The 24,723-nt window shown below is 40.5% G+C and overlaps 1 protein-coding gene across 1 annotated transcript in view; it reads left to right on the top strand.

The window, feature by feature from the left end:
• The window catches only part of IGF2R (insulin like growth factor 2 receptor), a 61,302-nt gene that overhangs the window by 29,326 nt on the left and 7,253 nt on the right, over window positions 1–24,723 (top strand). Inside the window, exons 19-42 of the mRNA XM_074167024.1 lie at window positions 324–503; window positions 1,528–1,629; window positions 2,327–2,428; window positions 3,081–3,255; window positions 4,606–4,773; window positions 5,821–5,964; window positions 9,007–9,185; window positions 9,546–9,633; window positions 10,904–11,110; window positions 11,495–11,625; window positions 12,327–12,424; window positions 13,274–13,410; window positions 14,040–14,230; window positions 14,869–14,995; window positions 15,347–15,469; window positions 15,903–16,165; window positions 17,890–18,102; window positions 19,022–19,171; window positions 20,234–20,395; window positions 20,907–21,114; window positions 21,506–21,652; window positions 22,005–22,239; window positions 23,221–23,357; window positions 24,370–24,484. Of these exons, the coding sequence (XP_074023125.1) occupies window positions 324–503; window positions 1,528–1,629; window positions 2,327–2,428; window positions 3,081–3,255; window positions 4,606–4,773; window positions 5,821–5,964; window positions 9,007–9,185; window positions 9,546–9,633; window positions 10,904–11,110; window positions 11,495–11,625; window positions 12,327–12,424; window positions 13,274–13,410; window positions 14,040–14,230; window positions 14,869–14,995; window positions 15,347–15,469; window positions 15,903–16,165; window positions 17,890–18,102; window positions 19,022–19,171; window positions 20,234–20,395; window positions 20,907–21,114; window positions 21,506–21,652; window positions 22,005–22,239; window positions 23,221–23,357; window positions 24,370–24,484 (3,782 nt within the window). The remainder of the gene's footprint in view (window positions 1–323; window positions 504–1,527; window positions 1,630–2,326; window positions 2,429–3,080; window positions 3,256–4,605; window positions 4,774–5,820; window positions 5,965–9,006; window positions 9,186–9,545; window positions 9,634–10,903; window positions 11,111–11,494; window positions 11,626–12,326; window positions 12,425–13,273; window positions 13,411–14,039; window positions 14,231–14,868; window positions 14,996–15,346; window positions 15,470–15,902; window positions 16,166–17,889; window positions 18,103–19,021; window positions 19,172–20,233; window positions 20,396–20,906; window positions 21,115–21,505; window positions 21,653–22,004; window positions 22,240–23,220; window positions 23,358–24,369; window positions 24,485–24,723) is intronic.

Consider the following 24,723-nt stretch of genomic DNA (forward strand, 5'->3'; position numbering starts at 1 on the left):
CTCCCTAAATTCCTAAGCTGTGTAACTGGCAAGATGAGGATGGCTATTGTGAGGCACTATAGGCACCTTATTGTACTAAAAATAAAAAAAACAAAAAAAACCAAACCACACTTGCTTTTGTGGAGCTTGTCAGTTAAATATGTGAAACAAGTACAGAATGGGAGAGAAATGCAGGGGGATCTCTACACCTTTGTAATCTTAAAAACTCTTAAGATACCTACCACAGTAATCTTGTATACAAAAGGTTATTTTCTTCTTTTTGACTGTATCTGTAGCTCGTCACTTGAGTTAAGAATTGCTGACATGCTTTTCTTTATTTCTAGGTTTCTTACTCTGAAGTCACCTCTATTAGCAATCTTGGTGTTGCCAGCAAAGAACTGGTAGTTGAAAGACCTGGACACATTTTTCTAACCTATGCAAATGGCTCTGTGTGCATTGATGCTGATGGAAAGAAAACTACTTATACCACCACCATCCACTTCATGTGTTCCAAGGGCACTCTTGTAAGGACAAATGATCTTTCAGTTGTTGCTTCATCGCTGTAGGTTTTCTATCGTGTAATGTGAAGCTACGTGGAGATGTATCGTGTATAGTAGATTCATGATGAGAGACTTCCTGAGCACTTAGAGATGTAAAACCAAAGCTGAATTAGATGCTAGAGAAGCATGTGTCTCAGACTAAGTATTTTATCATAAGCAAGAACTAGTTAAAAACAGCCTCAGTGAACAGTGGTATTTCAGACTAGTCTAATTAGCATGAAAAATACATGGGGACTTAAGAATGAGGAGTTGTTTATGCAAACATTGCAGATGCTCTTAAGAGGAAGAATATTGTAAAGTGCATCTTTAGACTTGGATTCTGTGTCCTCTGTAGCTTGTTGATTCTAGAGGAGTCCTTAAATCTATAAAATTTTGCTGATACAACTCCACGTACTGAAGTTTAGACTGAGGGGATCGTTAGACTTGTTCTTGCTGGTTTGAGAATCTGCTGGTCTTACTCCCCTCACTCCCATGATCATCAGCCCAAGAGGTATGGTGAAAATCTGTGACTTGGAGCAGTTATGAACTGCTTTGCTTTTGCCTGAAAACACTGAAATGAAGTGTGTATAATTAATATTCCTGATACCTTGTTAGCTCAGGTAACAGCCTTTGGACTTGCTTGATTTTTTTTTTTTTTTCCTTTTTATAGTGGACTATGCATTGTACCCCAAAACTCTTCAAAGCTTAAGACTGAGTCAAGGTCTGGTTATGCATATCTAGATTCGGTATTGAATTTAATCCGAATATTTGGATGTCAGATTCAGTTCTTTGCTAAAGTGTAATGACATGCTAAGTGTTTAGCTAGACAAAATTTTCAGTGGTGACCTTCAAAATAAATAGGGGAGAGGGAAGTGGGGTGGAAATTGTGTGCATTTGTAGTGAAGTCTTTTAGAAAAACCTGACAGTTTCTCAAAAAGTGGAATCTCAAACACGAGAAGGTGTTGGCTGTTACATTTATTCTGGTCTTCTCTCTGCAATCTGTTTCCAGAGTAGCAGTCCACGGTTTATAGCTATTCAGGAATGTGTGGCCACGTTCTTATGGGAAACTGAGGCTGCTTGTCCAATCAGGGAAACAAAAGATGATTCTCAGGTGAGCAAGGGGGATGTTACTGTGTTCAGAGTCTCAACATACTGTTTTTTTTCCTAACACTCCTGGTTGCTGTGTTTAAATGACTCTTGGAGAAAACTAACTACAGTGAAGTCTGAAGTTGATCGTGAGGGAGTCTTGGGATATTTTATTGCTTTCTTCTTGAAGTGTTCCTGAAATGTGTAACTTCTGATGACAGTGTTCAAGTGCACTCTCTTGGGAACAACTTACTTGCTGTGGCACTGAATGTTTCATTCTCTTACAAGGTTGCTAGTAAAACTGAGCTTATGTGTAAGGATATATGTTGTCCTTGTTTATGTACAGATTATCAAATGAGGCTTTTTTTTTATACTGAGCTACTCAGTTGCTTCTGCTTTACAGGTTTCAACATGAACACATTAGTGTGAAAACAATCCTCAGTTTAAACTTTGTTGCTCTTAGCTAACCTGATAGATGTCACCTGTTAAATTGCACTTTGATATGTTGGTATGTGGCTGATGTCAGTGGACAACTGTGCAAAATAGAGTGAAGTGTTGTTACTGCCAGAGCTGTATTCTGGTTGTCCAAATTAAGTTGCTGATTGGTACACAGGCTATGTGTAAATCACTTCTTTGGCTCTTTAAACAAGTTAGACATAAAACATAAACAGAAGAAATGCAGAAGGAGAAAATAATAGTGTTGTAATTTTATTTTTTTTCAGTCCTGCTCTGTGCGAGATCCAAACACTGGCTTTCTGTTCAATCTGCAGCCACTAGCTTCTGAAAAAGGCTATATGGCTACTGGCATTGGGAAGAAGTTCTTGGTAAGGTTTCTGTTACTTATGGATGCTGTTGTTGCATTTTCCAGTTTTGTGTAGTGAGCAAGTGGAGCTTTGACTCGGTCCTTTTATGAAATCTGACTTGGCAGGAATGTATTGTGCTTGAGGGGAGGAATGGAGTATAACTTGATTACATCTCAGATGGTCTTAAAAGCATTGAACTTTTGGTGCTTAGCAAACATACGGTAGCTGCACTTCGGAAGCTATGCATGGTTTGCCAGTTATGGACTCTGTTGCATAATACCAGTTTATCGGCTGGTGCTGAAGAAATGGACAGTGGAAAACCAGAAAGGGGTTTAATCTGTCCGTGTCAGTGTTCTTAATGCAATCTGTGTGTATTGGTACTCCTAGGCTGTCCACAGGTACTACCATAGTGTTTTTTAATCTAAGAATAAACTTGATATCCCCACTAGAAGTTCAGAATGTGGTTTAATTTGTGGACCCTGCAAGCTGAACGTTGAGGATGTTGTTCCTGTATTATAGTTGGTTGTCTTACAGTCTAAAAATGACAGACATTTCATGCTGTTTGAAATAGTTCTGGGCAAGTGAATTTTACTGATGTAGAAATGACTATGTGGACCTAATTCTTCTGATGTGGTTAATATGGTGGACACCCATATGTTTTCAAAACTTCTAGCTAAACATTTGTGGACCCATGCCAGATTGTGGTAAAATCAATGGCAAACCGGCTGCTGGATGTGAAGCAGAAAGTCTGACATCGGTGAGGCTGGTGGAATTGGACAAAACCCTGTATCTATCTGGTGAAGGGTTTCTAACTCTTACCTACAGAGGTCCTTTTCATCTGCAATCAGGTGAGTTCAGGAAATACGCAGCAGAGATGGATGCTGATATTGTACAAATTTTATGTGAATGATCTTCATTCCTCCCTTTGTTCATGCACTGAAACTTGCTGGGTTTGGTTGTCCCTTAAACTAGGTTGTATGAAAATTTTAGGAAGAAATCAAATCATGCAGAATGGTAATGGCTCAGTTCCCAGTAGTACATGTGCATTTCAAAACTCCTGGAAACGGACCAAATACAGTACAGGATTTTTTTTCCTTGCAGAGTAGAGGAAAAATATTGCTTCTTGCATGGAGAAATGGATAGTCAAATTGGGAAAACGAGGAAAATGAACTCTGGCTCTTTTCCTAAGTGGAGCCATTGCTTTAAGCTTCAGTTTCATGAATAATACTCTCTAAAGTTGTTTCATATCTGAAAGGTCATTTTTCAGTAAGCTTATACTCTCTTAAATGGAATTTCTTGAATAAGTGTTCTAGTACCTCATGTACACTTACTTCATTAATTTAAGTCTGTTTCACAGATGAAACTAATGAGAAACGTATATCTAGCCTTTGGATTTTACATAGCTCAGTTTCAGTACTGTTGGAGGGTTTCATAGAAAGGTATACGACACCTTAACAACAAACGGTTTGTAAGAAAACAGGATTTTGGATTCAGGAGCCTCAGAAGCTCCTGAATGTTTGTCCTCCGTACAAATTACTATGTTGATATCTCTCATTTTCCCAGTTGTGATGTTTTTGTACCTAATATGCAATGGGTAACAAGTGATTGAGCTCTTGTGTGTTTTGCTTTGAGAGCTAGGATAATACTAGGATACATTGATGACAAATACTACTCCCCCCACGTAGCACTGCCACTTCTTGTAGGCTGTGGAAGGGAGGACTCAACAGAACTTAACATATGCTGCTTAAATAGTATCAGTATTACTTGTTCTGCAGTCGTTATGCTGAACTTTTTACAAACAAACAAAACCCCTGAAACCAAAATTTTGTTGTGTGATGTAATTTAGAGGTTACTGGTACAGCTGACTTGATGTTTTATAGGTTTTCTGTTTCTTCAAATATATCATGTCAAAGACCTAGGAAGCACAGCTCAATGAAAGTGTAATTATGCTCTTGAAATGTGTCAAGGCATTCTGGTCTCCCACTTGGAGAGACAGTTGTGGCTGCTAAGCAATTTAGCACAGGTCTCTAAAGAAGGCTTGTATATTTACAGTTGAAAATCCCATAAACAATAAGGTAGTGTGTTCCTTGAAGCAGCAATAAGAAACTGTTAGAAAATTTTGAAGTCAAGTGTTACCTTAAACTTAAATTCAAATATTCCCAAGTGAACCAGCAGCAGATTAAGTGTTTGTTTTACAGGAACATCAGACACATTCACGGTGACTTTCATTTGTAATGATTCATATCCTGGAGAGCTTAAGTTTGTGCGTGAAGAGATAAATAGTGTGCTGAACGTCCATGATACTTTTTTTGAGTTTCACACGGCTCTGGCCTGTGCTCCTGCTCCTGTAGACTGCCAGGTTACAGGTAAGTACCTGGAATTTGGGTGGGCTCTGTCCAACAAATCTTGGCAGGATTAACTGAACAACAAACTTCTGCAGAGGAGCGCTTTAAGAATACCTGTTGTGAAGGCATTTGTAAGAATTGAAGTCTTCGTAAAAGTTGTAGAAAGGAAGAAGAGGTAGGTTGTTTGAAGCAGCCTTAACTTACGAAGACAGGCAAGAAGTGAATGTGAAACATAGAGAACATACACAAGAGAGCTGATAACTACTTTGAAAACCTTTAATCGTTATCATGGCTGGGTGCTACTTCAGCCAAACTTTGAAGAAAATGGGTTAATTTGGTATTGGCCTATGGAAAAATGCACCTGGGAATAGTGGAGTAGTTACTTGTGGGAAGTAACTGCTGAGGGAACTGTTGTGGTTTAACCCCAGCTGCCAGCTAGGACCTCACAGCCACTTATGCAGTTCTCCCTCTTCCCCCGAGAAGGGCAGGGAGAAGAGGGAGAGAAGGAGGGGAAAGGGAAATGAAAAAAACCCTCATGGGTTGAGATAAAGACAGTTTAATAGAACAACAGAAGAGGAAAATAACAATCATAATGACACAAGTCACTCTAACCACCCAGTGAACTGTTATCTTCTTGAGCAGTGATTGTGGATTCTGACCCCCCCGGCCCCCATTTATATGCTGAGCATGATGTCTATAGTATGGAATATTCCATTGTTCTTGCTATACTCCTCCTCAGCTTCTATGGGAAGCTGAAGAGAGTCCTTGAAAAGTATAAACATTGCAACAATTAAAACAATATGCATTATTGACATTCCTTTCACAACAACCACTGGAAAGAAAATTAACTCTTTGTCAGCTGAAACTAGGACAAGAACTCCGTTCTATGCTTGGTGCAGTGATGTTTTTCATGGAAAGAGTACCTTCTCTCAATGGGTATCTAATGTGATTCTGAAAATTCCTTTATGTGTATTCATCAGTGAAACATTCATCATTTCAAACCCAGTATTGCTGCAAGTATCTAATAAATCATCTTTTGGCTTACTGTATGTATCACATCTCTTTCAGATGCTGCTGGCAACGAGTATGACTTAAGTGACTTGAGCAAAGAGGGTGAACCATGGGTTGCTATAGACACTTCAAAGGAAGCAAAGAAGCGAACCTTTTTCTTGAATGTCTGCAAGCCTTTGCCCTATGTGCCTGGATGCCCTGGTAAGCCACATGAGAAGCATTTCTTAATTTGTGATTTCTCATGCAAGATCATATATGCAGAATGACATCCCTAGTTATTTTAGTAGGAGTGCCCAGGGGAGTTGTGGATGCCCCATCCCTGGGAGTGTTCAAGACCAGGCTGGATGGGGCTCTCAGCAACCTAGTCTAGCGAGAGGTGTCCCTGCCCATCATGGCCGGGGATGTGGAACTAGATGATCTTTAAAGTCCCATCCAAGCCAAACCATTCTATGATTTCTTGAATTCTGCCCATTTGGTCACTGAACTTGCATTGACCTGGGTGAAGTATGTCAAGGGTATAATAAGCAGACTTTCTCAAACCTCCTCCTCCTTCTCAAACCTTCCTCCTTCAAGGAGGAAGTCTTAAAAGCCCAGGCGTGGGCCATCCCTACGCGCTGTAAAGCGAGCCGTCGGGGGAAAAGGCCGGCCTGGCTGAGCAAAGAGATAGGGTCACAGCTTACAGAAAAAAGGAGAATTTATGACGTTTGGAAAAAGGGGCAGGCCACGCAGGAAGATTACAAAGGTATAGCAAAGTTATGTAGGGAAAAGATTAGGAAGGTCAAAGCCCAACTAGAACTCAACCTGGCTTTGGATGTTAAAAACAATAAAAAGAATTTCTATAAATATATCAATAGCAAGAAGAGATCTCGGGAGAACCTCCATCCTCTACTGGATAAGGGAGGTAACATAGTAACCAAAGATGAGGAGAAGGCTGAAGTCCTAAATGCCTTCTTTTCCTCTGTCTTTAGTAGTAGGATAGGGGGTTCCCTAAATATCCAGACCCCTGAACTAGCAGGCAGGGGCGGGGAGCAGAGTGAAGCCCCTGCAATTCAAAGGGAGGTGGTGAGGGACCTGCTCCAACACCTAGATGCAAACAAGTCTATGGGACCAGATGAGATCCACCCGAGGGTACTGAGGGAACTGGCAGAAGTGCTTGCGGAGCCACTCTCCATCATTTACCAGCAGTCCTGGCAAACTGGGGAGGTCCCGGCCGACTGGCGTCTGGCAAATGTGATGCCCATCCACAAGAAGGGCCGGAAGGATGATCCAGAGAACTACAGGCCTGTCAGTCTGACCTCGGTGCCTGGGAAGATCATGGAGCAGATCATCCTGGGTGCCATCATGCAACGCATGAGGGACACCCATGCGATCTGGCCCAGCCAGCACGGGTTCACGAGGGGCAGGTCCTGCTTGACAAACCTGATCTCCTTCTATGACAAAGTGACCCGCTTGCTGGATGAAGGAAAGGCAGTGGACGTTGTTTATCTGGACTTCAGCAAAGCCTTTGATACAGTCTCCCACAGTATCCTCCTGGAGAAACTGGCTGCCCATGGCTTGGATGGGAATACCCTCTGCTGGGTTAAAAACTGGCTGGAGGGCTGGACCCAGAGAGTGGTGGTGAATGGAGTTAAATCCAGCTGGCGTCCAGTCACGAGTGGTGTCCCACAGGGCTCGGTACTGGGGCCAATTCTCTTCAACATCTTTATCAATGATCTGGACGAGGGGATCGAGTGCACCCTCAGTAAGTTCGCAGACGACACCAAGCTGGGTGGCAGTGTTGATCTGCTGGAGGGTAGAGAGGCTCTGCAGAGAGATCTTGACAGGCTGGATCGATGGGCCGAGACCAACGGGATGAGGTTTAACAAGGCCAAGTGCCAGGTCCTGCACTTCGGTCACAACAACCCCAGGCAGTGCTATAGGCTGGGGGCAGAGTGGCTGGAGAGCTGCCTGGCAGAAAAGGACCTGGGGGTGTTGGTCGACTGTCGGCTGAACATGAGCCGGCAGTGTGCCCAGGTGGCTAAGAAGGCCAACAGCATCCTGGCCTGTATCAAGAACAGTGTGGCAAGTAGGGACCGAGAGGTGATCGTCCCCCTGTACTCGGCACTGGTGAGACCCCACCTCGAGTACTGTGTCCAGTTTTGGGCCCCCTACCACAAGAGGGACATTGAGGTGCTGGAGCGGGTCCAGAGAAGGGCAACGAAGCTGGTGAGGGGTCTGGAGCACAAGTCTTACGAGGAGAGGCTGAGGGAGCTGGGGTTGTTCAGTCTGGGGAAGAGGAGACTGAGGGGAGACCTTATTGTTCTGTACAAGTACCTGAAGGGAGGCTGTAGAGAGACGGGGGTCGGTCTCTTCTCCCAAGTCACAGATGATAGGACAAGGGGTAATGGCTTCAAGTTGCACCAGGGGAAGTTCAGGTTGGATATTAGGAAACATTTCTTTACTGAAAGGGTTATCAGGCATTGGAATGGGCTGCCCAGGGAGGTGGTGGAGTCACCATCCCTGGAGGTATTTAAGAAACGTGTAGACATGGTTCTTCAGGGCATGCTCTAGTGTCCAAGATTACTGGTTTGTGGTGGGGTGCTGTGTGGGTGGGTGATGGTTTTTGGTTTGGTTGTTGTTGTTGTGTGTTCAGGTGGTGGGTGGTGGTTTTGTTTGTGGTGGTTTTTTGTTATTTTTTTTTTTTTTTTTTTACTGTTGGTTGGACTCGATGATCTCTGAGGTCCCTTCCAACCACTACGATTCTGATTCTGAAACTGAGAGCAGTCTTAATGCTCACAAGAACTCATGCATTAAGATGTGTGGGAATGCATTTAGGAAAAATGCATTGACAGTAGTATTTGCCACTAGCCTTGATTTTATTTTATTTTTAAAGAAGAAAGGAAAGTTAAATGTTATTGAAGCCTCCAAACTGAATTAGGGCAGAACGAGAAGCTTATACTGTGTGTTATTGCACTTCTAGCCAGTTTGATTTATTTAACCTGTTGCTGTAGTCTTCTGTTAGTCTGTGGGAGCAGATAAGTTAGTGGAGTTTTAAAGGTTTCAGTGAATGCAGGACAGTAACTTGTTCTATTCCTCAAAGGCTTTAGGCACACAATATCTCTAACTCTAGTTAAGAAAACACTTCTGTTGTGTTCTGCTTCAGGAGTTTGAGACAGTCTGATTTAATGCTCAAAGCTCTTTTAAAGCTACTCTGTTATGTTATTTTACAGTAAAGTAAAATACAGGCTGCTTTTTTTCCTGTAGGTGGTGCCATAGGATCTTGTGTGAAATACAGTGACAGCAGCAAGAACCTCGGAGTCATTCAGATAAACCCACAGGCTGCTACTGATGGGTCATTAAGCATTATTTACTTGAATGGTGACACATGCAAAGATAAGCAACGTTATTCTACACGTATAATCTTCCAGTGTGATCAAACAATGGTAATTTTCTATGCCTATTGCTATTAATGAGGATTTTAGAGCTTGGAATTACTATAATAAAATAGACAGTGTTTATCCCTCTTGGAGTGGAGAGGCTGGTTCGAAAAAGTAGTGTCTTGTATACAGGCTTTTCCCTTGTCTGTTCTTAAAACTGCTTTCCTGAGCCTGTAGAGCACAACAGTGAGCTCTATCATGGAATTCTGAGAGCCACAAAAACCAGCTCTTTGCTGAAAATGAGTACTGAAATTTGATAATGGATGTCTTATACTGTACAACTGCAACAAAAAAGGATTCTGTGCGTGTTTTGAGACTTGCAATGTGATTCTTAGTAAGCCTCCTTCATATGGCTCTTTTCTGTAGGGATCACCAGTGTTTGAGCAAGAGGATGACTGTGAGTTTGTATTTGTTTGGAAAACGTTGGCAGCATGTCCTGTTCACAAAGCAGAAGGTAAGTGTAGTTATTTGAGCTTTAAAATATCAAACCAACCTTTACAAGTAGTAAATACTAAGTGAAGCTATGTTTGTTTCTTGCCCTGTGAATCTTTCTGTAAAAGGTGCTGGCTTGTGGAGGGGTGTCTCTTTTGAGCTTTAAGCCAACTAGGAGTCACATATAACATTAGACGTACAATTTAGAATGACAGGCATATGTACTTGCCTGTTTAGGGAAAGAAGGTAAAGTAATAATGCTGTCTCTGACAAATCACAGTGCTACATTGCTAAATAACAGGCATCTTAAAGCATCAGGTTTCACGAGAGTGCAGTTGATCCTATGCCTGGCGAGTCATTCTCTGTCCCTGCACTGAAGACTGGAAGCTATCCTGTAAGCTTGTTCTTGTTAGACAACGGCAAAGAGACCGGTGAGGGAGTTATCAGAGTTTACAGTTGGCTCCGGGATGTGCAGGAAGGAATCACAGGTTCTAGGTCTGGTACGTGGTTGCCTCTTAGATGGGAAGTTGAATGTAAGGTATCTTCTCTGCCCTTGCAGGCTTTGTTTCGTAACTTGTAGACGATGCCTTATAAAACATCCCGACTTCCTGTAAAGGATCTGTTGCAACAGTCCTGGACGTTGTTGAAACTGCCAGTGATCTCATGTGGCATAGGAGGAACATTTACAAGCTCCTGCTCTGTAGCGCATAATTACTGTGCAGGACACTGGTGTCAAGAGTTGCAGTTTTGAAGGGAGGGAAACTGATGTCTTGGGACTAACTTGTTGGATGATTGAGGGGAGTAAAATAATCATGTGATACAGTCTGATGTTTTCTTAAAAGCTTCAGAATGTTGAGTAAAGGGTCACTTTAAAACTGAGGACTTGATCCAGAAGCAAAGTTACTGATGTATGTCGGCTGATTAGACTCATGAAACTAGAATTTTCCCAAACCATTTCTGTATCCATCTTGGTAGACTTGTAAGCTGTAGGTAACGCTTCCTATGATCAATTACTTTTTAACTCAGCAAACTCCATAGCTGTTAAAAGAAGATGTGAGACCGACATCTAGGATAACTTTTGCTTTGGCCTTGTGACCTCGCTGTTCTTTCCAGATAATTAAGCAAGTGGTGGACTTAGTGTCTCTGATTCTGTACTTAACCTTCAGCATGGCTGAAGGCAGAACTCTTTTTTGTGGCCATATTTGTTCTAGTAAGTCTTATTTGTCCTAAACATACTTGGCATGACTCATAGATACTAAATTGTATTTTAAATTCTTAATTTTTCTTTAAAGGAGAGAATTGCCAGGTGAAAGATCCAAGGTATGGTCATGTTTATAACCTGAAGCCACTTTCCAATAAAGACATAAAAGTGAGTACAGATGAGTATGACTACTACTTCAGAGTTTGTGGAGAAATAACAGAACCTTGCAAACCGGAGGCTCGCACTGTGTCATCGTGTCAAGTAAAGAAGATGGACAATACTTTCAGAAAAGTAGCAGGTATAGCACTTGATTGGAAGGAACTTAAAGAATGGGAAGATTAACCAGGGTGTAATTGAAGTTATTATGTGATACAAGAGAGGTTCTTGCTGATCTTGTACATCTTATGAGATAAAGTGCCCTACCACTCTTGCTTCATGTGCAAATAAAATGTCATGTATATAGTTATCTTGACACCCAATTAGGAATGAGCTGAACCTGACTGTACTGGAGCAGTACTCACTCAATACCTAGGTGACAAGTTCTAGAGGAAGGTTGAGGTCTCTCTATCAGTACTTTATTTTGCATGTTACTGCTGTCTGTGAAACCCTGTAGCCAGAGGCATTACTGCAGTCATGTATTTACTGGATTAGGTGTTTACTTTTCTCAACTCTTTGCTTCTAGGCTTGCTTACAGAGAAACTGACTTTCAAAAATGGTTTAATAATGATTAATTACACCAGTGGAGAAAAATGTCATAAAATATATGAACGATCGACTGCCATATTATTCTATTGTGACAAGACTACATCTGAGGTTAGTTTCAAAGTGTGCTTACTGTGTGTACTGTCTTCCAGAGTTGCCATCCTCTTAGTGTGTGGTAGGGTAAGGTGAAGAACATGAACTAACTTCCCTCAAAGACTGCTTAATCACTTATAGGTTAGGCAGGAGATTGAAAGGTTCTGTGAGGTAATAAAAAATGAGGAATATTTTGAATTTCCTATTTATAGAAGGTACCTTTGTCATGCCCCAGGAAAGGCAGGGCTCGTTGTTCTTTTAAGGAATGCCTGCCCCTAGCAAAGCTCTTGGAGATGTTCTTCCAGAAATAACAGCCGTTTCTTTGTAAGAAATAAAAGGTAGGAGGATGAATCTGCAGGAAAGCAGGTATTACCTGACCAGACAAAAATAATCTGGTTACTTGCTTTTAGTATTTCTCTCTGTACTTGTGCTTTCCTTCCTGTTCTTAAACAATGGTGCCTAGAGTTAGTTTTGCTCTTCCCCTTATTTCATGGAAGAGGCGGAAGCTCCTAATGGCTGCCCTTTTATCAGAAGTGTTCATGTGGATAAACTCGGGTTTGGAAGAAGCCATGCTTTCAGCTGGTCAGAGACATAGTGTGGCTCTAAGATAATATGTAAATACAAGTTTCTGGATCTTCTTGAAGCAAGACCGAAACACTTTGGTAGCTTCAGTGTGTCTAAATGAGAAAGTAACTTCCTTCTTTGTTTTGTTCTTTCAGCCTGTATTTTTGAAGGAAACTCCAGATTGCACCTACATGTTCGAATGGCACACTCAGTATGCTTGCCCACCTGTTAAATCCACTGAGTGCTCCTACAAGTAAGTTGTTTCCACAAACTTAAAATCGAGCTGTATGATGACAGAAACAAATACAGCCTTACTGCAACCCACTGCAATGCTGCCACTTTAGCTATAGTGTTTTGACTCGGTAACCAGCTAATGTGGCATTCTGTGCCAGTGCAATGTATTTTAAGAGACTCTTGCAGATTATATTTCCTAAAACTAACTTCACTGAAGAAAAAGACTTTCTTTGACCTCTTCTGGAGAATAACCTTAGTATCAAAGTAAACTGTTGGGTATGCAGTTATTGATGATTGAACTCAGAGTATGTTAGGTTGTTACAAGTGTCTAGTTATTATTTAACTATAGCTAATTTAAACCAGAATGCAACTGCTGTCTGTTTGGAACTCTCAGGCAACAAAGCTTTTGGAAAAATGTCATCTATTTCTGTCACAACCAAGTATTAGCTCATTAAGACTTGATAAGTGAGGTCAAATGTGGCTAATAATTGGCCCAGAGTTTTAATATCTGATATCATGATAGGCTTCTACCCTAAGGCAAAACAACCCACTCTAAGTAACTGGGTGTTTGTGCTTGCCATGCACTGAAAGCCTATATGCTTCAATTAAGTCAGAATTATTCTTGCATTGGCTGAGGGCTGTGTGTGCCCAGACAGTTACTGTGGGGACGAATGGTGCAGTGATACATAGCTGTACTGAATTTGAGGTTTGTAGGTAGCAGTGAGGCTCATGCAGAGTTCTTTTCCAGTGTGATACTCTGATTATAGAGTTATTAGGTTCAAGGTTATTGTAGTAACTTAAGAATTGTAACTTAAAATTACTTGATTTTTTTTTTAATGCTTCTTAGCTTGAATCCTTTTTCTTACAGGGATAACGAAGGAAACTTCTATGACTTTTCATCTCTGACACGGCATAGAGAGAACTGGGAGGCAATTGCTCTATCTGCTTCTGCACAGAAATACTATATTAATGTCTGCAAGCCCTTAGTACCATATGGTGCTGCACGTAAGAGCAAAATAAGAATAGATTCTTGCTGTAGCTAGGGGAGGCAAGTGATAGGATAACACTGCTGGTTTTTCAGAGTAAAAAAAAATCTCAAAGCAAAGTATGTGGAGACCGTGCTGTAATTTCAGCACGGGAGGGAAGGTCAGATTGTGGGCCTGATTTCCATCTGCTTGGCAGACGAGATTCACTAGCAGCTCTTATCTTCTCTTTAACTTCAGCACTCTAGCACTTCCATCCTCATCCAAAGTCTCCTATAGCTCTTACAGATTAAAAAAAATCTTTTGGTGCAAGATGTTAACTTCAGGATTTTCTCTGTGGCATGTTCTGACTGACTCCACTTTTCCTGTAGTGGAAGACCAGGTAACAGAGTCTAGCCTTTCACTGTGTAGTAGTCAGTTTCCCCGGCAGTGGCTGCCACTACTTTCTGCATGACCTTGAGTGAAGTGAGGCAGTTGCTGCTGCTTGTAATTTTTGGGGGAATAAAACCTGCCCCAATGAGTATAGTTTGGACAGTGGCTTGGAGATAGATCAGCCATGACATAACTGAAAGTAGAGTAGTGAAGTTTTATTCCAGGCAAGTAAGCCTTGATAACATTTTGAGTAATATGTTTTTTTATTCATCTGTATAGGTTCCTGTCCTTCTGATGCTGCTGCCTCCCTCATGGAGGGTACAAAATGTACAAGTCTTGGGGAAGTGGCTGATGGTCCCCGGTGGGAAAATGGTATTTCTATTCTGAAATACATTAATGGGGAGCAGTGTCCAGATAAAATTCGCAAGAAAACAACAATACTGCGCCTCAAGTGTGATGAAAGCAGAATTGTAAGTGGACCCCTTCTGGTGGGGTTTTATGTTTTTGAGTTGTTCATACCACTGTATATGTATGGAGAGTAGTGGGCAGTTTCCTAAGCATCTGTAGTTGGATGGGAGCCAGTCTTATAAGCTGGTCTGTTTACAAGTACTTGAACTTTAGATGCGGAGCCGTTTTTAACACATCTTTTTGTACGATCTGCTAGCACAGATTTTTGTCATCTTTAATAGCTTCAAATTGTGTGTTTGTGTCTTGAATGTATTGCAGGTTGGGAAGTGTTTCAAGTAGTAAATAATGCTATTGGCTGTGTAGTTCTTAACTCTTGCACATCTGTATACCTTGCCATTAAGTACTCTTCTATTTGGTGAGATGTGTTGCCCTCACCTTCTGGATTTTCTGTCGCCCAGCCTTTAGTTCTCCTCTCATCAAATTTATTGCTCTTGATAATGATTCTGCACTGTCGCATATTTGAAATAGTCACAGCTAAATACTCTCTCTTTGGGTTAATTCATTGGACTGTGATGGTCTGTTAAGTCCTAGGACTGGCATTTGAATTGAGCTCAGCTACAGGCTTCAGGAATAATTCTGTGGCATGAAATCTTACAGTGTCACTCTGTAGAGATGTCACTCACCACTGTCTCATGTTTAGGAATCGAAGCCAGAACTTATAACGGCCATTGAGGATTGTGAATATACCTTCTTATGGTTCACTGCTGCTGCGTGTCCTCTTAAAAGCAATGTGCAGAATGACTGCCGAGTAACCAATCCTGCAACAGGTAGGGAGGAGGCCTCAGGATTTTGTATGTGGAAGAGGCTGCTGGAAGCAGCACTACTGTGTTTGTGTTCTCGAGGTACTCCATTAGAAAAGGGCAGGGCAATGCATCCTCTGGATAGTGACTAACAAGCTTGTCAGAGGGTAGGAATTATCTTGTAGGGTACTGCAGCGTCCCTTGGAACATAAATAGTTTCTAGTTCTGAAACTAGTTTTTCCTCTATTAATATGAATTAGTAACTGTTTGCCTCTCTAAGTTCCTACTTAGTTAAATTACTGAAAGCTTTTAATACAAAGAATTGTCTTGATTTTGAATCTGGAAAGAAGATTAAATTATTCCCTGATCTGCCTACAGGCCACCTCTTTGATTTGACATCGCTAAAGCGGGAGTCTGGCTATACCATCAGCGATTCACACAACAGAAAAATTGAGTTGAATGTTTGTGCTGAAGCTAAAAGTTCATGTGCTAATGGAGCTGGTAAGCATCTTACCCTCTCTCACGCTGTAATCACTGACTATAGAGTACCCAAATGAAGCAATGTATTCCTATCAAACTCCATTCCTAAACTTACATGGGCTCATTTCCAGTCCAAGCCCTTTAGGTCCGAATGGGTGGGTATCCTTTTGGACATGAGGGCAGGAGCGTAGATGCTTCTACTGCACCTCTTCGCTCTTGTCAAAAGGAAGAAGTCAAAAGGTTCCAGCTAGAGTGATTGAGCACAAAAATTGCTTTATGATGTATTGCTGTCATGCATTTGCATTGAGCCTTGTGTCTGGACTTCAAACCCTTGCCAACCCTCTTTCTAGCTTTCTGTTCTTGGGTTGCCTGCTGTTCATGTTGTAAGGTGCGATTCTGAAGAGCAGTTACATCAGACTTGTTCTGGTTTATTAATTTTTCTTTTTTACTTCAGCTGTCTGCATCACTGGTGGTCCAAAACCAATTAATGCTGGAAAACTGAATAAAACTTTAACTTATGAAGATCAAGTGTTAAAGCTTGTCTATGAAGATGGAGACCCTTGCCCTGCAGACCCTCAACTAAAGCATAAAAGCTATTTTAGCTTTGTATGCAAGTCTGATGTTGGAGATGACAGCCAGCCTGTTCTTCTGTCTTTTGATGAGCAGACATGCACTAGTTACTTCTCTTGGCATACGTCCTTGGCTTGTGAGGAAGAGGTAAGAATTACTCCTACGGAAAAAAAACTTGTGGGACTAAATGTCAGGGGTGGGGTGGGGCGTGAGGGGGGTTGGCATAATAGCAATGTATGTTTTCCTTGAGGGAAAGCTCTCTTCCTGTAGTACAGAACCCAAGTTCATGTAGAATTTTTCAAATACTTTTTTTACTGACTTTTTCAGCAGGGATGAACAATACTTGGTGAACTTCTGGTTCATGTGGTGAGCCAAGTTAAAACTTTAAGACTTCAGAATAACCCTTCTGTGGAACCTACTTAGCTAATTTTCTGTACAGCTCAAATGGAAGCCATAGGGCATCTCCCTTCCAACTCAAACTATTCTATGATTCTGGGAAATTGATGATTAAGATCCTCCAATGCAACAGGCCAAGAAAGCTTAGGTTGAGTTGAGGATGGAGAGCATCTCTGTACATGGGGGTAGTCTTCATTTCCGAGCAAGTGACTAGAGGCCAGGCAAGTGTATAATCAGTTTGCTCAGTGGAAAAACTGTTAAGCTTTGATAGCATGAATTTAAGATCTGCCTCGGCTGTATAACACATGCTGTAATAATGTGATGTGGGTCAACTCTAGATGAACTGGTATTCCAGACAATACTTTGAACTAGTCTTACTTTAGTTAATTTTAGCCAGTTAAATTGTTACCAGTAGTGGGTGCACAGAGTAAAAGCCAGCAATAAGAATAGAAAGCTAAATGAGCTATAGGGTGAATTCAGATCTTTTTTTAACACCTGAACATTACTTTTTTTGAATCTGTCTAATCGTTCTTTTTGCTGCCTTGATTACTCATGATGTGACCATCGTTCTCTGTGACAAGTTGGTTTTCCTCCTCATCACTCTATCAATACTGCTGTAGCTGTTGCTTCCATTTAGGAAAAATGTTTTCCAGTTTTCCTTTCTCCAACAGGAACTGTCATGTGTCCCCTCTTTCTTTTGTAAGAGTTCTGCTACACATAGCTCTGCTTTCCTCTTCAGTAGTATGTGCCATGCTGCAACAGATCAACAGTGCCTAAAAAGATTGTGTTTTCTTGCCTGTTAACTCTGTTCAGTGATCACTTGTGCATTTCTCATCACTTTTTACAGTGTATCCACAGTGACCCTAGCTATTCCAGTGTGGTGATAGCTAGGTAGCAATGATTATTATTTGTCCTGAAATTAAACGGTAGTTTTACTGCTCCTTATTTAATACCTAGACAAGACTAGACTTCTCAAATTCCAGGTAGGCTGTCAGTAAGCTTATGTACTTTAAGAATACATGAAATGAGTTCTGAGGAAACACAGTGCTTAAGCCATCAGCTTAAAATATACAATAACTTTATAGTGTTATAACCAAGCTCATTTATTGGAGATGTCCCAATGATGTGTAAGAGATGGGGAGAGGAAGGAACTGTAGTATCTACTGATCTTATGAAGATGTAGTGACTTCGTATGCTGGAGTATCCATGCCAGAGCTTTGTGTCTTGGTGTTGTTCTGATATGGACTCCATTCCGTAAGAATGTTTAAATGATTGAGGGTGTTCATATGCAGCTTATAGGTGCTTAGTATCTATAGACAAAAAAAAAAAAATTGCAACAAATGCTCCTTTACTTAAATCAAATTTGAAATTTTTAAATGGAGCCACACTTCTGACCCTATGAAGGACAGGATGTTTGTGGATAAATCAAAGCAAGTAATAAAAGAATAAGAGCAATAAAATGCACTTTGTTGTAGGTGAAATGCTCAGTACTGAATGGCAGTTCCATTATTGACCTGTCTCCTCTGATCCATCGCACTGGGTATTATGAGGCATTTGTGGATGAAGATATAACGGAGGTTTCTCCAGACTTCTATATCAACATTTGTGAGCCTCTTAATCCTATCAAAGATGTCAATTGCCCACCTGGAGCAGCTGTTTGCATGGTGCCTGTTAATGAATCGCCAATAGTAAGTTCTATGCCTGGAATCACTGAAACATGCATTTCCCTGCCTAGTTTAAAAGAGTATTGCTGCCTAGAGACCTCATTTTTGAACAATAGGTTAAAGAAATGTAATACAAAATAAAAACTTACCCTGCAAAATTCTTTCATCACTTTTCCCTACGAAGAAGTATTTTCCTATCCTGAATCCCAGTGATTTTTTTGAATGTCAGAAGATTCCATACTGTGACAAATACAAAAAATTACTACAGAGAATTTTTTTACAGTGCTGTGTGCCAAATACAGAGACTGGGAAGCAGAATGCCTCTTAGTCTGCCATTCTGTGGCACATAAATGGCATACTTGATCCCTTGATAGCCTGTTGTAATATGAAGCAGGATATGTCCTAGCATGCTCCAAAGTGCATGTAGTACTTTCATGTAAAAACTTGACAGCTGCATGAATAGCAAGCCTGTGACACAGTATTGGTTAACTTCTCTGTTGTTACCTTGAGAGATGGAGGCTCTTACCTTTTGAGGTCTTGTTTGTGAGCTGTAGAAGATGCACATAAGAAGTTGAGTTTGTTTTCCATGAACTTCCACATTGATCTAGGGACCTTACTCCATTGTTAATACTATACTATTTTGAAGTGATGTGTTGGTATTTTGGCACAATGACTTAAAGAAGAATCTACCTGTAAGATGCAGAACCTCTCTGGCTTTTGTCAAGAATAATCAAAGAGTGTTTTGAGCTGCTCAACTTTGTACTGTGTTAGGATTGAAATATAACAACTGTTCTTTTGAGTATAGAATGCAGTTATCAAAAGAGCTATAGTTGTGCTTCCATATAAACCAAGCAGATGAATCTGAATTGATCCAAATCTCTGGGCTGATCTGACATCTAGATGTGTCCCATATGTCTCTTAATACATATTTCTGCTTGTGTAGGATATTGGTCGTGTTACTGAACCTCCCAAGCTAAATGAGGCAGTAAATGAAGTTTACATCACTTACAACAGCACTACTCGTTGTCAGACAAACAACAGATTGAACTATACTTCTCTTATTGTATTTCACTGCAGCCAAGGAACTAGTCTGGTAAGACATCTATTAAACTTATGTAGATATTGGGGTGCAATGGAAAGTGGGATAGTAATCAGTGTTTGCTTTGTTTAAAACTAAATCAAAGATTTTTTTCGAGCATGTAAGGATGGACCTGTTTCAACAAGGAATATACTAAGTATTTAAGTAAAGGCAAAACTTCATAGAGTGCATGAACTTTAGACTTGAGAGTAGCAGGTTCTGATGATTTCAAGGATCAGATTCCACCGAAGTAATGTAGCGATAACTTATTGCTGGCATTAAACTCCATGTTGTATTGCACCTTGTCTAGGTCCAAAAGCTTGTACTTGTACCACAAGCTAACACAAGAACTGGTGTAACTGTTTGTAAAGCCATTACTGTGAAATGTTTCCCCTTTGTTGTAACCCTTTCAATAACCGTACATAGCTTTAAAAATATACATTTAGATACTTATGGTTTTGTTTTGTGTTGACACCTGAACATTAAATTGAGGTTGAATGCTGGTGTGAATGAAGACTTGCCTTTTTTGAATGCTGTAACAAACTGTAGAGAAGCACGTAGGTATGATGTTTGACAAACCAGAGCTTGTTGAAGATACTCAGTGGAACCATTCTCCATCTATGTGGGGCATGAGCTGAAACTAGGCAGCTCTGAATATTACACAGGCCATACTCATATTTTTATTTAAATTATGACAAAGGAAACAGCATTCTTTCTAAGCCTTAGCTCTGTGAGCTTTCTTAATGTTCTCTACCATGGAGAAACACAGTGCGCTCAACACTTTTGTTGCTGCTTGCAACTAAGTTGAACGTCAAAATCTTGATCCTAATTAATAAGAGCTTGTGTGCTTCAGTTACTGGTTTGATTCTTTTTCTGGGGCTAGGTAGAACGTACTTCACTTGTAGCTTTTTTTGGTACTGGTTGTAATATGAAGGCATGGTGTTTGTCCTATAGATAGTAAAGTCTAGCCTCAGTAATAACTGAAGGTAACTGTTGGAACGGGGGAAGAATGCAGAATGAGCAACAAACTCTCCAAAAACTGAACCTAATGTATCTTGCTGCGTTCTTTGGTAACAGGGCAAGCCGAAGATGATAAGGAAACTTGGCTGCAGTTACGTGTTTGAGTGGGAAACTCCAGTTGTGTGTCCTGATAAGGTGAAAACTTTAGGCTGCTCTGTGACTGATGAACAGCTACACTATACTTTTAACCTGACCGGCCTTTCTGGAAGATCATTTGAGGTAATGCCTTCTGGTGGTGTGATATTTTTTTTATTATTTTTTAATTGCTCATTGCTATGAATATTTTAAGACTTAAGCAGGGCTTTCTCTAAAGCATTCTGGGGTGTGAGAGTGGGTAGAATCACGTGCTGCAGCTGTGGTCAGTGTTGATATTTGTTTGGCCTCTGACAGAGGAAATAACATTAGAGGGGAAGAACATCAAGTTTTTAATCTTTTGGAGAGGGAAATTAATGGATATACTGATGGAGAAAGAAAGAAGTCTTCACCTGTGGCAGAATCCTGAACAAGTCTGCTGAACAGACTTTACCCTTGGTCCTGTGGGTGTACTTTATCTGTAGTTCTGCCATATTAAGGAAGGCCAGACTTGCAAAATTAGTTATCATATTTTCCTCCTGCATTACGCAAGTACTGCATGAGACTGGGTTTTTAAAGCAGTTGGCTGGTTCTTTGTAAGTATTGACTGGAGGCCTTGAGACAGCCTTGTTTGTGATGCTTCTGGGTGTCTGCGCAGGTATTTTCTGGATCCAACAGTTACCATGTTGGTGTATGCAGTAAGGCAGTGGACTTGCCCCAGGGAAAATGCAAAGATGGGGCAGTGTGTCTGACATCTGAAAGTGGTGCGTCGTCTTTTGGAAACATAAAGGAAATGAAAATGGACTATAGACACCAGGATGAAACGGTGATCTTACAGTATACAGGAGGTGATCGGTGCCCTCCAGGTAAGATTGAAGCAGACCCATTCCTTATATAAATACTCGTCAGCTTTTTTTGCCCCTAAAATGTGAGGGTTTGTTGCGATAGGAGGGAAGCAACATGGTTTTTGCAAGCGCTAATAGAAACCTGTAGTTTCCTTAGAACACATGCAATATCAACATGCATCTTCTAAAAGTGAGTGTGCAACTTTTCTGTAGGGATTATCGTAGCTAATTGCATACTACATCTGGTTTTCTAATTGGATTTAGACTCAGTGTTTCAGTATTTCTGTTGTCTGTCTCTGCCTATAACTTTTCTTTAGTATTGAAGTACAGGCTTTGGGTATGGTCCTGAATGTGGATATGCCTGCTCTTCTGCTGCATGTTATTAAGAGGATGATGTACCTTTCCTTCTCAGTGACTGAAAAGGGAGAGCTTTGTGTGTTCCCCTTCAAGTACAAAGGGAAGAGCTATGAGGAATGTATTACAGAAGGAAAGAACAGGCCATGGTGTGCTACAACTGGAAACTACCAGGGAGATGGAAAGTGGGGATTTTGTGGTAACGGTAAGAACTTCCTATAATTCATGTGCAAGGACCTGAGCTAACACAGTGAACTTTGCTGAAGTGAGTGAGCAAAATACTTTTGAAATAAAAAGTTCATGCCTTTAGATCATGAGTATTCAAGTCATAAGTGATGACTCGGGAGATCAATCGTTTTGGAAGGAATGTCACTTTCTAAAAAACATGAAACCTAACGTAGGGAATACAATTGCTAAGTAAAGCATTTGTGCCTCTGCTATCTGAACCACTACCTGATTAAAATTTTTAGTGTAGCAACTAAATAAAATCCATACATGCCTGAAAGCCTCTTGCAAAGTGTGTTTTTCCTTTTTTTCCCCAACCTCCCCCCTTATAGCAACTGCAAGAAGGGAATCTACCATTATTTTCACATGTGATGAAAATGCTGGTGTTGGGAGACCACAACTTCTGAGTGAGACACTTGGCTGTGCTGTGACATTTGAATGGAAGACTCAGGCTGTTTGTCCTCCCAAGAAGATGGAGTGCAAGTTTGTCCAAAAACACAGAACGTATGACTTGAGAGTACTCTCTTCCCTGACAGGGTCATGGATCTTCTTTCACAATGGGAACTCGTGAGTAATGAGCAACTCCCAGGGAGCAGCCTGCTAATTGATAGAGTTTAAGTTGTAATGTGGCATAGTACTTCTGTTTAGTCCCTGTTCAGAGTCTAAGTTGCAGACAGCATCTTAAAACTGTTGATGCTTAACACTGCAAAAAAAGACAAAAACCAGAAAGAACCCATTTTATCTGAAGAGGATGAATAATTGTCTCCATTACCCTTTCCCTGTATTGATAACACTTTTTAAAGGATAAGTCTAAACTAAAAGCTTTTTAAAGCCTTTGTATTTAAACTGTTATATTAAAGTAATTTTGTAGTTTCAGTGCAATTTTTTTTTTGATTCTTAATCACGTTGAACAAAAATCTTTTTGACTTAGTTACCATCTTTTGACTCAAGTGTGTAACTTTTTGTCTAAAGTCTAAGTAGGGCTTTTTTCCCCCCAATTCCTCTAAGTATCAACTTAGAGGAAAATATGAATGGCAGGAAGTCATCAACTTCTCCAGCCTCCCCCCTTCAGTTAGCAAATAGAAATGAATTGGCGAGGATGAGAGCATCTAACTCTAAACTTATGATAAACTCTGGAGTAACAGAACTGTTTCATTCACTGCCTTGTTCATTTGTTCTAATAAAACTTAACTGATACAGCTCCAAAGAGATGCCGAATTTACAATGGTACTGTTGTAGACTGTAACTTGTATAGCTGAAAAAACTCTTGGGTGTTTCTTGATTCAGTTCCAATTTCTAGTTTTGGCCTAGGTCCAAATTAATTAGTGAACTAATCTGGTAAATGATCAATTTTTTTTGCACAGTGTCATTTACTTGACAACGATAGTTAGAAGTAATCTGCTAAACCTTAGTACCTGCTCTGTTCTGTTACCTAATTTCTTTCAACCTAGCTCTAGTTTCCTATGAGGATTCTAAAGTTTCTCTCTCACTTTTTCAGTTTAGCTTACATGAATTTTAAAGAAGTTTTGTCTACCACATTCTCTATAGGTACTATGTGAATCTCTGTCAGAGGGTACATGAGGGACCCACAGGCTGCCCTGAAAGAGCCAGTATTTGCAGGAAAAGCAACAATGGAGACGTTCAAGTTCTTGGACTTGTTCATACACAGAAGCTGAATGTGACAGGTAAAGTTACTTTTGTTCCTGTAGAGAGCTAGAGGTGGTTAAATCTTGCAAGCTAGCTGTAGTGGTTCTTAAATTATGGTGAAGCCTTTATATTGAAATATCTTTACCAGTGAATCCTCTGTTTAAAAGCAAAACCAGGAGATGGTACTACTCAAAAGTGGTGTTCAAGTCATGAGAAAACATCGAAGCAAATAAACAGTGTTGTCATTAAAGCTGTAAGAAGTGAATTGTCCGTCTGAACATCAAGAAACACTTTTTTTACAGTGGGGGTGACTGAGCACTGCCATAGGTTGCTCAAAGAGGTTGTGGAGTCTATCCTTGGAGATATTCAAAAGCCTGGTCCTGGCCAGCTGGCTCCTGGTGGCCCTGCTTGAGGTTTGGACCAGATGACCTCCAGAGGTCCCTTCCAACTTCAATTAGTCTGTGATTCTGTAATTGTCAGAGGGGGAATTATTTTTGTTCATCCTGTTTTGGAAAACTTATTCTGTGTCCATTAACTTCTTCAATTAAAGCAGCATGTGAAAGATGACTAATTGGCTTCATGCTTAAGAAAAAGAATAAAAAAATATCTCTACCTTACTCAAGCTTTTAGTTTAAAGAATATTTTTGAAATTGCTGCTGAGTTTGCAAAATTGAGGGGAATTTTCCATCCCGCTACAAAACCAATGGGGTGTATTGTATCTGTTTATTGCCTGAGTTTGTTTACAAATGGGTATCTTCATTTACTCTTATGTTTAAAAAATGATGCCTTAAATGTAAACATTTGTTATGACCATACTGGTGACCTGAATACACAGTACCGATGTAAATACAAAGGTGTTTGAAGAGTGATTTTAAATGATCATCAATGTGAAGGCCTCAAATTAATGAAGTGCTGTAATTGATACATGGTCTACGCAGGGGAAAAAAATCCCAGAAGTTAGTCTAAAGTAGTGAAGTCTGGAGAATGAGCAAAGGGGATTTCTGACAGCTGCTTACAAGAACCCTGAGTGTCACCATTTTTCTCTTCTAGGTGATACAGTGTATATTAGTTATTCCAGTGGGCAGGAATGTAGGAAAAACAAGAAAGTAACGACAATTATAGAACTGAAGTGTGCAAAAACAGTTGGCATGCCCATGCTGCAGAGGTGAGTAACAAATTAACATACCATCGGTCTTCATGGTTTATTCCTTTGTACCTCTGTACAACTGTAAGTCTCAGGAGACTGGCTGTCTGTTCTGTTGGACAGTCCCTAAAATAATTCGTGGTCTGTACTTGTAAGTAGTGGATCGTCTGCAGTTTCTGCACCTGTTCAATTCCATAAATTATTGTATTCTGCATTTATCTTAAAATTTCTGGGCAAAAAAAGTAAGCATTCTACTTGCA

The sequence above is a fragment of the Numenius arquata genome, chromosome 2, assembly GCF_964106895.1.
Source record: "Numenius arquata chromosome 2, bNumArq3.hap1.1, whole genome shotgun sequence".
Taxonomy (NCBI): Eukaryota; Metazoa; Chordata; class Aves; order Charadriiformes; family Scolopacidae; genus Numenius; species Numenius arquata.